At 35.5% G+C, this 17,387-nt stretch overlaps 1 protein-coding gene across 4 annotated transcripts in view; it reads left to right on the top strand.

Moving 5' to 3' along the window:
• Positions 1–17,387, top strand: part of LOC101411077 (leptin receptor) — a 115,890-nt gene that overhangs the window by 58,484 nt on the left and 40,019 nt on the right. For all 4 annotated transcript variants that reach the window (XR_009187187.2, XM_058303424.2, XM_058303425.2 and 1 more), the window contains exons 4-6: positions 1,518–1,847; positions 6,830–6,953; positions 16,088–16,296. Coding sequence is in view for 3 of the 4 variants with exons in the window: in XM_058303424.2 (XP_058159407.1) it covers positions 1,518–1,847; positions 6,830–6,953; positions 16,088–16,296 (663 nt within the window). In the remaining variant the exon portion in view is untranslated. The remainder of the gene's footprint in view (positions 1–1,517; positions 1,848–6,829; positions 6,954–16,087; positions 16,297–17,387) is intronic.

The raw sequence follows: 17,387 nt of genomic DNA, 5'->3' as shown, positions 1-17,387 counted from the left end.
CATACAGACTAATAACTTGTACATATTTAGAAACAAGTTATGATGGTATATATTTTAATTTTATTTAGCAAATGCAGCATTATGGAATTGCAAATATATATACCAGATGATAATCAAAACTATTTTATCAAGAACAGTTTCCTTGTTGCAATATTGAAAATAAATGACTATAAAACAAAAGGAGGGACTCATTCTTAATGGAGGATGATAAGGGAATATTTTCAAGGGATAGCATATCCTTTGGAAATTGCCCCCTTGAATGCCCTCAGAAGAACATTTTCAGAAATCAAAGGTATACTAGTCCTTCCTCCTTCCTACTGCAGGAATGACCTCGTGAGAAAGCTTCCACCTGTCCTTATAGCGTCTTGTGATTTTAACTGCTGTGAACCATAGCAGTTTTCTGTTTGAAATTAGTCACACATTGCCAATGACTTTTGAGCACACTGGCCTTTCTTGTTTCTCACTGCATTTTGGTGATATTCTTGTTTTTTTAAAAATGCAAATGAAACAATAGAGTTGGGTTCCAAATTTTTAAAATTAAAATCAGGCTATCTTTAACAAAACTCAGTTTATCTGGCAGTCCTTACCAGTATGTTAGTTCTGAGCATCAGCATGGCTACTCAGATGTAAAGATGCACTTACGTGCTTCTCTACTAATCTCCTCTGCTTTTCATTCCATTCTTTTTCATTGTAGCCATCTATAGATTTATAGAAAATACCAGGATAGCTCCATGATTACAGATTTCCAAAAAATTATGCCACAGGGGACTATAAAGGAGAAGCAGCATATTAATTCTCTTTTGTGTTCGCTATCTAATTTCTTTTCAACTCCACTCTATTGTTTGACTTTGACTTTCTGAAATGTTTATCATTTGATAAAATTTTGTGAATCAGAAGAGATCCTGAAATAATGCTATTATGATAACATATGCCTTCAGGTGAACATGCTGGACTCCTTGCTGTTTAGGATTCATCTGGAGAGAAAGATCATTTGCAAAGGAAATATGTAAACAAAATAGAATAATCTTTTAATTAAACGGATTCAATAGTTGCTATGTCTATGAAGTTCATTATTGTATTTTATATTTCAAATACTTCTTTCAGGATTTTAGGCTGATTTTAGTGTAGCCAACTGAATCATCCAAATACAGCTAGAAAATATAATTAGTACCTTTATATATTCATGGCTTTGCAAAACCAAAAGGCAAACTATTGTTTTCATTGATCATTCTGATTTCAGAAACATGTTAGAAAGATTGAAGTCTAAAGGAACACAATTGCAATGTGGATCCACTTTTGGTGATTGGCATAGTGTGGACATAGCATTAGTCATGTTACTCATTTTGCTTTATTTTTTGTATTTGATACATGTGTATTTGTACAATGGAAGTACAGAACTCTGCATTAGGAACCAATTGAGCACTTAGAAAGTGAAATACTACTGAGCACTGGACGTTTAATTTTAGCTGTTTCTTCTTTATGTCTTATTCAAATGTGTCTTTTTAATGTATTAACAGAGTTCATTTATATGGCAACTGCATTTGATATGGCATATCCAGTTACTCCCTGGAAAGTTAAGTTGTCTTGCATACCACCAAATACAACCTACGACTTTCTCTTTCCTACTGGAATCTCAGAGAATAGTTCAAGTTTGAATGGACATTATGAGGCTGTTGATGAAGATAAATTTAATATAAACACTACCTACTTTTCTAACTTATCATCAAAAACGTCTTCCTACTGTTGCTTTTGGAGTGAGCAAGATAAGAACTGCTCTATATATGCAAACAACACTGAAGGGAATGCTTCTGTTTCAACAGTAAATGCTTCAGTTTTTCAACAAATAGGTAAGTATTTAAAGTTCAAAGCATTAGATGTTTTTTTACTCTTTATTTTGAAATACTTTTAAGCTTAGAGGATAGTTACAAAAATAGTACAAACCCTATAGCGAGAACTCCAAAATCCCCATATTGCCCCAGATACTCGGATCCAGCACTTTCAACATTTTGTCTCATTTTCTTTCTATATATCTGCTGATCATCTATCTAATTATCAGTCAATTTTCTGAGATCATTTGAGAGTAGGTTGCACTCATGCTGTTTGAATACTTAATGCTTCTATGTACATTTCCTAAGAATAAGGATATTCACTTGTTAATCACCTTAAATGCAGTTAACAAGTTCAAGAAATTTAACATTGATAAAAAGTTTATAGTTTATATTCCTATTTTTTCATATGTCCCAAAATGACCTTTTGAGTGTTTTCTCCTCCATTATTAAATCCCGTGCAGGATCATGCATTATATTTAATTATCTTCTCTTTAGTTGCTCTTTCTTTGTTTTAATTATGCAAATATATATACAATATAAACTTTCCCATCTCAACTACTCCCCAGAATACCTTTCAGAGGAATTGATCACATTCACAATGATTTGGTGCCCTCATCTTCCATTACTAAAAATTTCCCATCTCCTCAAACAGAAAGCAGATGCCATTAAGTATTAACTCCCCATTCTTTCTTTTTTTTTTAAAAGATTTATTTTTATTTACTTAATTCCCCTCCCCTCCCCCGGTTGTCTGTTTTCTGTGTCTTTTTGCTGTGTCTTGTTTCTTTGTCCGCTTCTGTTGTCGTCAGCGGAACGGGAAGTGTGGGCGGCGCCATTCCTGGGCAGGCTGCACTTTCTTTCACACTGGGCGGCTCTCCTTATGGGTGCACTCCTTGCGCGTGGGGCTCCCCTACGCGGGGGACACCCCTGTGTGGCAGGGCACTCCTTGCGCGCATCAGCACTGCGCATGGGCCAGCTCCACACTGGTCAAGGAGGCCCGGGGCTTGAACCTCGGGCCTCCCATGTGGTAGACGGACGCCCTAACCACTGGGCCAAGTCTGTTTCCACCATTCTTTCTTCTGGTACTGAATTGGTACCCTACTTTCTGTCTTTATGAGCTTGTATATTCTATGACACTGTCTTTGTAGTAAGTATCTGATACATGGCTTTGTAGTAAGCAGTGGGGCTTAAATTGAACATCTCAAATTTCTAACAATTTCTTTTGCTTTGACACTAGTGTAATTTCAATAGAGTATACAAACTATGCTCTTATACCTCTCTGTCCCCCCACTTTTATGTAATTCTTGCCACAAATTGCATGTTTATACATTGAATCCAAAACCACCAATTCATCATCTTATCTTATGCATTTGCCTTTTAGATTCTGTAGAAAGTAAAAAGTGGAGTTAGAAACTGAAAATATAAGTACTGGAATTTATATTTCCTCATGTTGTTAATTTTACCAGAGATCTTTATTTCTTCATGTGGCTTCAGTCTATTGTTTATTGTCTTTTTCTTCCTTCCTGTAGAGCTCTCTTTATCATCTCTTCTAAGGCCAGGGTAAGGGGAAGAATTCCCTTAACTTTTGTTTATATTTGAATGTTGTAATCGCTCCCTCAATTTTGAAAAACAGTTTTACTGGATATAGAATTCTTGGTTGGCCAGTTTTTGCTCTCAGCACTTTAAGTATGTCATTCCACCACCTTCTTTCTTCCATGGTTTCCAATTAAATCTGCACTTAATCTTATTAAGGCTGCCTTGAATGTGACACATTGCTCTTGTGGCTTTCAGAATTCTCTTTATCTTTGGCAATATACCATTTGATTACAATATGTTGCATTGTGGTTCTGTTAGGTTTTATCCTGTTTAAAATTTTTGACTGTCTTGGATGTATATATTCATGTCCTTCATTAAATTTGGGAAGTTGTCAGACATTATTTCTTTGAGTATTATCTGCCCCTTTCTCTCTTTCATTCTTTCTTTGTTTAAACCTGGGTATTTGACATTTTAATGTATTTCTGGGATTTAGACTCTGAGGTGTCTGTTTCTTAAGGTTGTATTACCCATCTGGTATTATGAGAAAGCTTTCCTTGAATGCCAGGAGCTGAAGAAAAAATGACTTAAAAAAAAAAGAAAACACCTTTCCCAGTCTTTGCAGATTGTCCTGTGGGAGTGCTCTCCTTCAGGTCTAGCCATACATAGCTACATATACATAGGTATATATATATATATAATACATAGCTATTTAGAGAATAGCTTCAGACCAAACTGTAGGGACCTCCCTGATCATTTCTGTGTATGTATCTTTTCTTGAGCATGTATGTTTGGCCCTAGGAATTCCCCCTGTACACAGATACAAATGTCCCCTCTTCCCTAGGAAACAGTTTCCTCACAGTCCCAAGCACTGAACTGTATGTTATAGAGGCAGCAATCGCTTTCTGACTTCACTGTTCTCCCCAGTGTTCAGGTAGTGAGCTGTGTTAGCTGTCTCTGTGCACAGGGCAAGTTCTGAGATGGTAAACCTGTGACAGTTCCTGGTTCTTTCCCTCCATCTGCCATCAGAGAAATTGGGTCAGACATTTATATTCCCAGTGTATGCACAAATGTCCCTCCAGAACTGGAACCGGAGACCCCTATTGAAAGTGCAGTCTGGCTCTGCTTTGAGCTGGTAAAGGGTTTGGGGAGGAAACAGCCAGGGTACCACAAGATCCTACCAGTTTTAATTTTTTAACTTGCCTTTTCTTGATTGGGCCCTAACCCTGTTACTGCAATCCTTTAACTGTTTTCTGGAGCTATGAGAAAAACATTTCTGCCAGTTCTTGCTGATTTTTCAAAGCTTCTGTGGGAGAACGGAGTCCTAGAGTTTCTCACTCTACCATCTTCATTGGGTCCTAGTTATTTTTACCTCTATTGAATAAAGCGTTTTCGTTCTCTAAAACCTGTGTGAAGTAGGTGCCTTATGGATGTGATTCGCAATATGTATCATCATTTATATTGATAACAAACTTGGTGAATCCAATATTATTTTATATGCCATAAAAATAAATGAACTCTTTGCTCCTTTAAGTACATTCCTAGTAGTTTCTAAATTTGCTTTAAATAGAACAAGCATATCTTATTTTTGTTAAATAGGTAAAATAGCAAATGAATAACAATACTTGAGCTATTTACATTTTAAAGCATTTGTGAATAATATCCATTCAAGCTAGGGCTGTCTTGTAATCAGTATCCATTTTAAATCGAGGGATTTTGTCATTTATTAAGCATAATGCATACCGGTTGTAGCTAGTATAGGCAATAATTTTGTGACTGGAAATCTAAACAAAAAATATTTTCAAGACTTCTGGGAAAGCTAAATTGTACAGAGTTAATTGGCTTAGCAATATAGAGATTTACAGTTTGAAAATAAAGGCATACATGAGTAAGGCATGTGGGATTAATCAGAGATTCTCAACCTTGGCATGACTGACATTTTCGACTAGATGGTTCTTGGTTGTGGGAGGCTGTTCTGAACATTGTTGGATGTTTAGCAGTGGCCCTGGCTGCTACCCACTAGATGCCAGCAACATTCTCTCCCCAGTTGTGACAATCAAAAAATATTTCCCAGGCATCGGCAAATGTTCCTGGAGAATAAAACCACCCTGGGTTGAGCACCATTGATTAGCTGGAAGAAATACTCCAGTATGTTGAAAGCAGTTTAGAAATAAGGGTAAAAACAGACTTTAAAAACAAGTTGAGGGGGGTGTGGGGTATACAGGAACCTCTTATATTTTTTAATGTAACATTTTTTTTTATGATGTATATATCTTCAAAAAAATACAGTTTACAAAAATGATGGGGTAGGGGAGTAGGGAATGGGGTATATGGGAACCTCTTATGTTTTCTAAATGTTTTTTAATGTAACATTCTTTGTGATCTATTAACTTTAATTTAAAAAGTGTAAATAAATAAATAAATAAATAAATAAAACAAGTTGATAGTTGTAATTCCCAGTATCTCCTATTGAGTCTATAGATATTTATTTTAATTTTAAATGAAGCACTATTTTAACTTGTAAGGGGACTTAGCCAATTCAGCAATTATGAAATGTAGAAATAAGAATGAACTTGAGAAATATAATAAGAATGAACTTGAGAAGTCATGGCCCTTTGTGATGAGCTTTAAAATGATTTAAAAATTAGCCTTTTCTTTAGTTATCTAGAGAAATTTTACATAAAAATAAGGGCTCTAGCTATTTCTTAATGAGTTTAAGTTCTTGTAACTAGAATTACTAGGTAAAGTGGATGTTACTGAAGATTTCAATTTATTGAAACTGCCAAGTAGGCTGCTTTCTTCACAGGGCTTAACAATTTTACAAAATCTCTCCTAGTTAAAAATCCTTCAGGTTTGGGGAAATATGTACAATTAATGTTGTCTTAAATTAGACATAATTTTCAGTTGTTACTATTCTTATTTTTTAAGTTACAAACCACCAATGGTTATCTTTGTCATTATCAGTTCAGTTTTTCAGTGTGTTGTTAAATATACTTTCATCAGTTGTATTTGGCATCTATAGTATTACAGTAATAAGAATTTACAGCATGCAGCACAGTTATATATATATCACTGTGCCTTTATTGCTAAAACAGACACATAAATTCCCTTGTAAATCTACTCAAATCTGAATATTAATTGCGCTTTTTTCTCTTAGAAAATAAGAATGAAGTGGGCAAGGTGAGTTTTGAGGGTTATTGTTTTTGGTACTACTTAAATGAGTCAAGATGAAAAAAAAGTTTGCAAACCAATATATAATTCAGTTCCCTTGATTTATAAAAAGGAAACTGAGGGCCAAAGGGACTAAATGACTTTGACAAACTCATACTGCTAGTTAGAACCTGTTCTCTTCCTCTCAGAATGGGCAATGGAAGTTATATCAGAACACTGGTAAATTTAATTTAGCTATTCTCTTTCACTGAGTTCTTCAGAATGTTTTCCACATTTAATGTAGCTTATTTCTAATGCAGGTGCAAACTGGAACATACAGTGCTGGATGAAAGGGGACTTGAAATTATTAATCTGTCAAATGGAATCATTATTCAATAATACTTTCAAGAATTATGAGTTTAAGGCCCATCTTTCATATATTCTGTAAGTACCAAATAAATTTTTGGGTGTTTCTACTTTATAAATGTTTTTTGAAATGCAAGTGCTTCTATATATAGAAGTAAATTTTGAAAGTCTTCACATATCTACCTTTCCATTTATTTCTATGACCATTTCTAGGGAGGAGTGTGTGTATTTAAAAAAAAAAATCAATGTTCTTCTTTATTAGGGTTTCCTCTTTTGTCCTGCTGTTGATGCAGGAAGCAAGGCATTACTGATATGGATATACCTTTATGCTGAACAAATTATGGAATCAGTTCAGGGGTCCTAGATATTTCAATGGAAAAGGGAAAACAAATCAACTTTGTTTTTTATTTCTTCTTCAGGTACATTTTTTTCTTACATGCAATCTTTTCATTGCCTTAAAAATATATGTGCTTAACATTTATTTGACCTAGACAGAGAGCCAGGATGGTGGTTTCAAACAGCCAGACACTTATAATTCTAACAGCTAGTATATCATTCTTGATTTTAATAACCCTAGTGATAATACACACAATTTCTTCGTGAAATTTTTACTTTTTAAATTTTTTTTCTCATTTGTTCTTTTATTTGATGCTTAATGAAAAAGAGCCTTATCTTCTTCAGTTACACAGTTATTAAAATCTATCATGTGAGGGGCAATGTGTGAGAAACTGTCCACATAAAGATAAATAGGTATGGTCTCTGCCCCTGAGTTGCTCACAAGCTAGTGGGGACAGAAAGGGACATGTTTCAGTATTAGTGACATGTGATACATTCCTGATAGGCATGGGGTGCTATGGGAACACGTAGTGTGTCGGGAGCTGAGGTGGGGACAACAAACCTAGACTGTGGGGGAAGAGGGGAGAAAAGGAGACAGCTGAGCTGAAGGTGTACAGATGAATAAGAGCTAATAAGAAACTGTGTGGACTGTGTAGTGTCAAGAAGTGGATTAGCATGGTTTGGGAACTTGTTAGAAAGTTAAATTCTCCCCCGCAAACCTATGACTCACCCATCTGTGCTTTACAAAGCCCTTTAGTGATTTTGGTGGGACTGAAGTTTGAGAATGCCAGGGATAGAGGATAATATGACAGAGATAAGAGCCCTACTACCTGGATTAACTCCTGGCTCTGTCACTTGCTAGGTGTACACATGTAGTACTTAACACAAAGAACCTTTAATTCAGCAATTTTAACTCCAAGAATTAATTTGTAGGAAATAGTCTCATAAATGCTTAAGAATTTCTTGTTGAATAAATATATATTGCCAAAATGCTTTCTAAAAAAATGTGCTACTTCACCCTCCTGAAACGTATTAAGAGCTAATAAATTATTAATAAAGAAATAAAATTGTCTGAGTGGGGAAAGGTGAATGGTTAATTGTAGCAGAAAGTTATGATAAGGTCTGAAAAATATCCATTGATTTTACAGTGTGGAATAATGGGAAATTTAGCCAGAGCTGTTCAAGGGAGTATAAAGGGAGTTAGCCAGAACAAATGGAAAAGTTAGGATACGTAGAATCATTAGACTTTAGACACTTGGAGGAAGGAGCCTGAGGAGATGACATCTGAGGATAGGTTGCTGCTCGGTTGGTATTTGTTCCTCAGGCATTTGATCAAGGGACCTTGTGGAGCTGAAAGTCCAATCTCTGAGAAGGATATGCCAGCTGGTTTGTGTTGAGGAGGCATACTTTTCGTGTTCAGAGAATGTGGGGGAAAAAACCCTGCTTACTGGTACAACTGCTGTTGCTTGAATGAAGAACCTTTGTTGGACTGATGCCAACAAGAATGGGAAGAAAACAGGAAAGTGCAAATCCCTTGTTCCTCCATCTGCCTTCCAGTCTCCCTCTAGCACCTCCTAGTGGTAGATGTTAACAAGTGCTTAGGTGGTAGAAAAGAAAAAAGTAGAGAACAAAAGGGTGAGTAGGAAGCTGAGAGACAGCTCAGTCACCAGCATAATTCAGCACCTCTTTGTCTATCTAGCATCCACGTACACCTTTCTGCGCTTATTTGAACTTTCTGCAAGAACAAAATACAACTTCATTCTTTCACCTATACTTTCAACAAAGGGAGATGATTCTCATATCCTTGCCCCCAAGTGGAAAGATTATCCCAATTGTTATTGTATCCATTTCTGTGTAACATTTACAGTATCAATCTCTGGGCAATATTAAGTACTCGTATTCAATCACAGTCTCATTCATTACAGGATGAATATTCTGTAAGCTAAATATTAAATGGCAAAGTTAACACCACCAAGAATTCTAATATAAAATAATAAGGGCAAGGAGGCGATTGAGAAGACATTTGTTAATATATACAAATATATCATGCACACACAAACACACTATTAGGAAGAAATTATACATAGCTAGATTAAGAATGAGCCAGACAGAATGAAGAGCATTTGCCAAGTCACATTTGGCACATTTGAGTTATTGAAAAATTAAGTGTGGTCGGTTTGGGAAGTGGAGAGTGATACAAAGTCAAGGTGGAGGAATGAGCAAGGGTCAAGTCATGAGGCGCCATGCAAATCTTTTTAAGGTGGGACTTTTGTAACTACCAACAGCTAGTTCACTTTATCTCTTCACCAGGCACTGTCATCATTCTTGTTGATTTCAGCTTCCATATGTATGATGTCCCTTGCTTGAAAGTTTTACTTTCAGTGCCCTTTTCTTTATCACCCCACCTAGCTCACCCATTCCCAGGGGTGTACTCTAGACTTTGTCTCTACCAGTAACTGTGCTCCCTCTATAATCCCACTCTTTGACCTTCCTGCCCCTTCTCTCCCCATGTTAAGCTTATTTACTCTCTTATCCCAAATTCAGGAATGACTCTTTATGGCCCTTGCCTCAACCCTCTGGGTTTTTAATACCATCCCTTGAATTGCTCTCCCTTTTTCCTGAAAGATAGCGATTGTCTGCAGCAGAGTAGTTTTCTTAGCCTGTTTCCTGCCAGTACAATTTTTTGGGGTGTGTGTGGGGGCATTCAGTGGCTTTTTTTCATTTTGTACTGTCACTTTCAGTCAGTCCAAGGTAATGGTGTGCCTACTGATAGAATTCCCTCACAATATCTTTCTTTGACTTTCAATGGGATTTACTCTGTTAAACAAAATCCCACAAATCTCTTTGAGATAAGCCCTTCTCTACCTTTTCTTTGATCTTTGCTTAGAAGCCATTTCTTAATTTTAGCATCATTTGTGCTCTGGTGACTTTCCTCAGTGTAACTTTCCTCAAGGTATCTCTCATCTTGCAGGAAGAAGAAACCAAGAGGCACCTTCAACACTTACTTGGAAATCTCCTTAAGTATTTATTTCCTAGTTCAGTAGGTACATTCTATGCTTTCCACATAACTGCAAATGATAGTGTTACTAAGCTTTGCCACAGCACAACAAAGATCCCCTTTCCTTCAGTTTCCAGTAACAGGTGTTCTCTTCCTTTTGTGCCCTCACTGTCAATATTCTCAAATTACAGATTTCTACTGCTAGTATGTTCAGGGCAATTTTGACTTTTTCTACCATTCTTTTCCAAATCCTTCCAAGCTTAGTTCACTACCTGATTTCAAAGGTATTCCCACATTTTTAGGAATTTTTCATAGAAGCACCCCTCTTCCACGTGCCAATATCTACATTAGTTTTCTATTGCTATTAAAATAAGTAACCCCCCCCCCAAACTTAGTGCTTAAAACCACAATCATTTATTATCTCACATTTTCTGTGGGTCAGGAATCCAGGTGCAGCTTAGCTGGGACATCTACCTCAAGGTCTTGCAATGTTTCAGTGAAGGTGTCAGGCAGGGCTGCGTTCATTTCAGGGCTCAACTCCAGGAGTGTCTCTTCCAGGCTCACTGCCTGGACTTCAAAGTTCCTTATGGTTTTTGAACTAAGGGTGTCAGTGCCTTGCTGGCTGTTGAATGGAGTCTTCCGTTAGTTCCTTGCCATGTGGATTTCTCCATAGGGGAGCTTATGACATTGTAGCTGGCTTCCTTTAGAGTCAGATGAAAGTGAGTTTTGTAATCTAATCTTGGATATAACATCCCACTGCTTTTGCTGTGCTCCATTCATTAGATGTCAGTCACCAGGTCCAGTCCATACTCAAGGTCAGGGATTACACAAGGAGGTGGGTACATTGGGAGCCATCGTAGATGCTGCCTACCACAGACATCAAGTGCCCATTTCCCTCTTTACCTGGGTTGAGTTCTATGATCAATTATTAAAATTACTTTTTTTGTATATATTTTATCATGTAATTGCCTGGCAAAAACTCAGTCTCAGTGAAGTCCACTTTTCTACCTATTTTTTACCTGTGAGTACATGTCAGGAAAAAATATACAGCTGTACTGACTGGGTGCTCTTCAGATTCATGACTCTGAACATCAAGTGGCAATGACTGCTGCCTGGAAATCCACTACATCACCCAACATCTGTTTTCTTTGGTAACTATTTTGTAACCTCTCTCTTCAATCCTGTAACACTGTTCCTCCTTTTTATTCTTGCAGATGCCCTTGCATTTTATTTCATCAAGAAAATAGGAGCAGGTAGAGGTTCTTTTATGATTGCTTTTCTCACCGAAATCTACCAGTCTGCCCATGACAGACTTAATTTCCTTCTCTTCTCTTATTGGGAACTCCTTGTTTTCTAGTCTGAGGTGAACTTTTTATCATGTGTTCTGAGTCCCATCCCTGTTGCCTACTCAAGAAATTCTTGCAATTATACCCTCTCTTCATGCACCATCAAATTTTCTCTCAGTTGATAGAATCATAGCTATTTTTTCCTACCACATTAATCATTCTCTTCTCTGTGCTATTTTGTGAAAAAGTTGCAAAAATAGTACAAATCATTTCCAATATCCTTCACCTAGGTTCACCAAATACTTTCATTTTATTGAACTTGCTTTATTGTTCATCTTCTTTCTCTTTTCATGTATGTATTAGATAGCTGTTGCTGCTATAAAAAGTCATCAGAAACCTAGTGGCTTAATACAAAACAAATTTATTATCTTTCAGTTTTGTGGGTCAGAAGTCTGACATGGGTCTCAGTGGGTTAAAGTCAAGGTCCATGTTTCTGTCTGGAGGCTCTAGGGGAGAATCTGTCTATTCTCTAATGTGCTTTATCTGGTACAGGAGCCAATCTGGGATCACTCTATGATCTACTTTAATCTCCGATGGTTCTTCAGTCTGTTTTATCTTTTGTGATCTTGAAACCTTTAGAGAGTACAGATCAATTATTTTTGTAAAATTTCCCTCAATCTGGATTTCTCTGATGTTTCCTCATAGTTAGATTCATGTTATACAATTTTGACAAGAAACCAAATTAGTGATGTTGTGTTATGTATCATATCACGAGGCATATAATATGCTTTTGTCCCATACTGGTATGTTAACTTTGATGGCTTTGGTTATAGCTTGAAACTAAATAATATCCTATCTCTAAGTCTTTCTTTTTTTAAAATATATTTTTATTACAGAAGTTGTAAACTTACAAAACAGCCATGCACATTCTAAAGTCTTTGTTTTGTCCACTAATTTTTAGCATCCTTTGATAATTTTTGCTTGAAACCAGTTGTTACTGTGGTGATTATCAAATGGTGATTTTTCTTCTAGATATTTAGTTGGAATCCTGCTGTAAGAAAGAACTTTCCATTCACCTTCCCCTCCTTCCCTCCCACCCTCCCTCCCTCTCTCCCTTCCTTCTCCGTTCCTTTGTCTTTCTACCAATATGGACTTGTGGATTCTTATTTTATTCTAGAAGGTATAATTATTTTCTATCATTATTTATTTTATTGCTCAAATTGTCTCAAATATGGCCAGTGGAAGCCTATGTCCTCTTGATATGTTCTCATCTTTAGTTATTTATTTTTATTTTAGCACTTCTTTAATTTCTAGCACTACAAGACATTCCAGACTGATCCTATAGGTCTCCTGCTTCAATGCTGGAATCAGCATTTCTTCAAGGAGTACCTCCAGTAAAGTTGAATGTTAAGTGGTGAGAAGGGACATTCTTTCCTTTTTAAAATGATCTTAGGGGTAAAGCATTTAGTTTTTCACAACTAAAAATAATGTTAACTCTCAATTTTTTGTAGTTGATTATCAAGTTGAGAAAGTTTTCTCTCTTAGTTTGCTAGAAGATCTATTTTTTTTAGTTTATTATATGGTGAGTTTCATTGCTGGATTTTGAATGTTAACCTAGAATTCCCAATAGAAACCCATGTGGCTTTGATTTACTATCCTTTTTGTTTGCCATTGGATTTAGCTTCCCAAATTTTTTTAAAAGGATATTTCCATTTCTCTTCACAAGGAACATTGTTTATAGTTTTCATTTCTCATTTCTTTCTGGTTTGGATATTGAGATTTTACTGGCCTCTTAAGAATGAGTTTTAAGGATTCTCTTTCCTTCAGTTTTCTGGAATTATTTGTATAGATTTGGAATTACTTTTTTCTTGATGAATTTCACCAAAGAAGTACACCAAGGTCTGGAGTTTTCTTTAGAAAACTTTAAACTAAAATTAAATATCTTTAGTAGATATAGAAATACTCAGGTTTTCTCTTTCTTCCTGAGTAAGCTTTATTAGTTTGTCTATTTCAGGAAATTTGTCCTTTTCACCTAAGTTGTCAAATTTATTAGCATAAAGTTTTCATAATAACTCTTAATTATCCTTTTAGTATCTGTATAATGTTAAGGAATATTACTAGTTTCTTTTTTATATTGTTCATTTGTGTCTTCTCATTTCTTTATTTTATTGATCTTCTTAAACAACCAGCTTTTGGCTTCATCAATTTTCTTCTTTTGTATTTATTTTTCTGATTTCTGTTTCATTAATTTCTGCTCTGATACTGATTATCTACGTTATTTTGATTACTTGGATTTAATTTGATCCTTTTTTCTACTTTCTTAAGGTGGAAATTGAGGTAATTGATTTGTGACTATTCTTCTTTTCTAATATAGGCATTTAGGGCCTATATTTAGTGTTATGAATGTCCCTGTAAAAATTGCTTTAACAGCATCCCATAATTTTCCATTTATTGTGTGTTCATTTTCATTCATTTAAAAATCATTCTAATTTCTTTTTTTGTTTCTTCTTTGAATCTTCATTATTTAGAAGTCTGTTATTTAGTTTTCAAATATTAGGGTCTTTCCAGATGTTTTCCTGCTATTTATTTCTGCTATTAATTCTACTTTGGTCAGAGAATATACTTTGTGTGACTTTAATTCTTTTAAATATATTGAAACTTGTTTTATGGCCTAGCATATGGTCTGTGTTGATAAATGTTATGTGTTCAGTTGAAGACAATGTGTGTTTTGCAACTGTTCTGTGGAGTATTTTCAGGTCAAGTTGGTTGTAGTGTTGTTCAAGGCTTCTTTATGTTTACTAATTATCTGTATACTTGTTATTTCGATTATTGAGAGAAAAATATTGAAGTCTCCATTTATAATTGTGGGTTAGTCTGTTTCTCCTTGCAGGTCTATTAGTCATTGCTTCATGTGTTTTGAAGTTCTGTTCCAGGTACATAAATGCTCTGAATTGTTATGTCCTCTTGAATGGACATTTTTGTCTTTATGAAATAACCTTCTTTATCCCTGACAATATTCTTTGTCTGAGGTCTACTTTGTCAGATATTAATATAGACACTTCAACTGTCTTTTGACTAATCTCGTAACAGTATAACTTTCTCCATTCATTTACTTTAAACTTATTTCTGTTTTTATAGTTAAAATTGGTTTATTATAGACAGTTTATAATTGGGTCTTAATTTTTGTTCAATCTGATAATCTTTGCTTTTGAAATGGGATGTTTAGAACATTTACATTAAATGTGATTATTAGGATGTTTAGGTTTACATCTATGTTTTAAATGTATTTCCTCATCACATTTGGGTTTTTTTTCCCCCTTTCCTGTTTTCTTCTCTTTTTTTGGATTGAGTAATTTTTTGCTTCATTTAATCTCCATTGCTGGTTTATTAGCTATAACTTGTTTTATTATTTTAGTCGTTGCTTTAGGATTTATAGTATACATCTTTCACTTGTTATAATCTCTCTCTAAGTGATATTATACCACTTCAGGTAGTATATAAGAATATTACAACTGTATATTTACATTTCTCCCCTCCCAAGCTTTGTGCTTTTGTGCTTTTTATGTCAAACATTTTAATTATACATGTTATAAATCCCATAGTATATGACTGTTATTTTTACTTTAAACTGTCAATAAATATTTACCCTTTTAAGTAGTATTTCTGGTGTTCTTAATTTCTTTGTGCAGAAATTGATTTCCATCTGCTATCATTTTTTCTTTTTGGCTGAAGGACATCCTTTAATTTTTTTATAGTACAGGTCTGATGGTGATGAATTCTTTCATTTTTAGTATATCTGTGAATCTTTATTTCATCTGTACTTTGAAAGATATTTTTGCTGGGTATAGGATTTTGCTGGGTATAGGTTTGCAGTTTTTCTTTCCTTCCACTACTTCAATATTGCTTCACTGTCTTCTTGTTTATGTTATTTCTGGCAATTAACCTGTTTTAATCCTTGTCTTTATTTCTCTATGTGTAATGTATCTTTTTTTTTTTTTTTTCTTTTTTCTGGGTGTTCCTCAAACTGGGTTTCCAGAATAGCTTATTTCAGTTTGGATTTAGTATTCTTCTTTTATTTATTTATTTTTTTAAAAGATTTTTTAAAAAAATTATTTCTCTCCCCTCCCCCTCCCCCTAGCCCCAGTTGTCTGCTCTTTGTGTCTATTCGCTGCATGTTCTTCCATGTCTGCTTCCATTGTTGTATTGTTGTCAGCGGCACTAGGAATCTATGCCTATTCTTGTTGCATCATCTTGCTGCATCAGCTCTCCGTGTGTGCAACCTCCACTCCTGGGCAGGCTGAACCTTCTTTCACGCTGGGTGGCTCTCCTTACATGGCGCACTCCTTGTGTGTGAGGTTCCCCTATGGGGGCGGACACCCCTGTGTGGCAGGGCACTCCTTGCGCAACGTCAGCACTGTGCATGGGCCAGCTCCACATGGGTCAAGGAGGCCCAAGGTTTTAACTGCAGACCTCCCATGTGGTAGGGGGACCCCTCTCCACTGGGCCAAGTCCGCTTCCCTAGCATTCTTCTTTTAAATCTATATAGTACTTTAACATCTATGCTTACTCTTTCCTTTTATTTTTAAATATAGGTCTGAAGACTTAGAAGATTCATCTCTGGTCTCACAGATAGGCAGTTTTCAGAGTGTTCAGTGCACCTGCACTGTTAATGAATGTTGTGAATGTCACATACCCGTGCCAACAGCCAAACTCAGCTCTACTCTTCTTATGCATTTGGAAATTGCATCCGGAGGAGTAATTTTTCAGTCACCTTTAATATCAGTTCAACCCATAAATGTTGGTAAGTTCTACATTAAAAGTTAATAGATCTACAAATCAGCAATACAGACAGGTTAAAAATTGCTTCCAAAAATTTTCACTAGTTTATTTCTCTTTGGCCAATGCTGTAATAATGATAAATCTCATACTAGGAGGTTTATTTGCAGCTTCTAAAGTTACTTAAAAGTAGTATTGCTATCTCTGCAATTGTAACTTAAACACTTTTTAGTAAATAGTTTGATTTCTTTAAATCTTAGGTCTGTCTAAACTATATGTATTATTTGGATATCACTTTTTCACATTCAGATAACTACATCTGATAATTTGAAGCTTGTTTTGTTTTTTTCCACCTGATTTTTTTTTCCTAAAATAATTATTTCTCAGACTCACCTGTCAGGTGCTGTTCTAGGAGGTGGGAAACAAAGTTCCTACCATATAGACCAGGGACAACCAATAGTGGGCAGAGACAAATAACAAATAGGCAATCAATAAGTACTTTATTATAAAACCTAATTATGGGAGTGAATGTAGCTGAAGCGGTTGAGTGCCTGCAGCTGAAGCAATTGAGTGCCTGCCTCCCACCTGGGAGGTTCCAGCTTCAGTTCTTGGGGCCTCTTGAAAAAAACAAAAGCAAACAACAAGCAAAACAAATAAAAAACCAACTCAGGGAAGTCAATGTGGCTCAGTGGTTGAGCGCCAGCTTCCCACATATGAGGTCCTGGTTCAATTCCCAGACCTTGGTACCTTAAAAAAAGCCAAAAAACGGAAAACAAACAAAAAACTTTTTGATGTTAAGAATTTGATGTTAAGAAAAAAATAATAGGCAAAACCCCATTTTCTTACAGCAAAAATTCACAAAACTTCTTTTGATAAGCTTGAGATATACTTCAGATATAGCACTTTAAAAATTAAAAAAGAATTTTTTAAAGATACTTAGATTATATAAATGTTACATAAAAAATGTAGGGGCTTCCCATATGCCATACTCCCTACTCTTCCCACACTTTCCCACCTTAAATATGTAAAATTGATGAATACATATTGGAGCATTACCACTAAATATGGATTATAGTTTAAATTCTCTCCCACACAATTTTGTAAGTTATGACAAGA

Source organism: Dasypus novemcinctus, chromosome 9 (genome assembly GCF_030445035.2).
Source record: "Dasypus novemcinctus isolate mDasNov1 chromosome 9, mDasNov1.1.hap2, whole genome shotgun sequence".
In the NCBI taxonomy this organism is placed as follows: Eukaryota; Metazoa; Chordata; class Mammalia; order Cingulata; family Dasypodidae; genus Dasypus; species Dasypus novemcinctus.
This window is presented reverse-complemented; position numbering and strand designations above follow the sequence as displayed.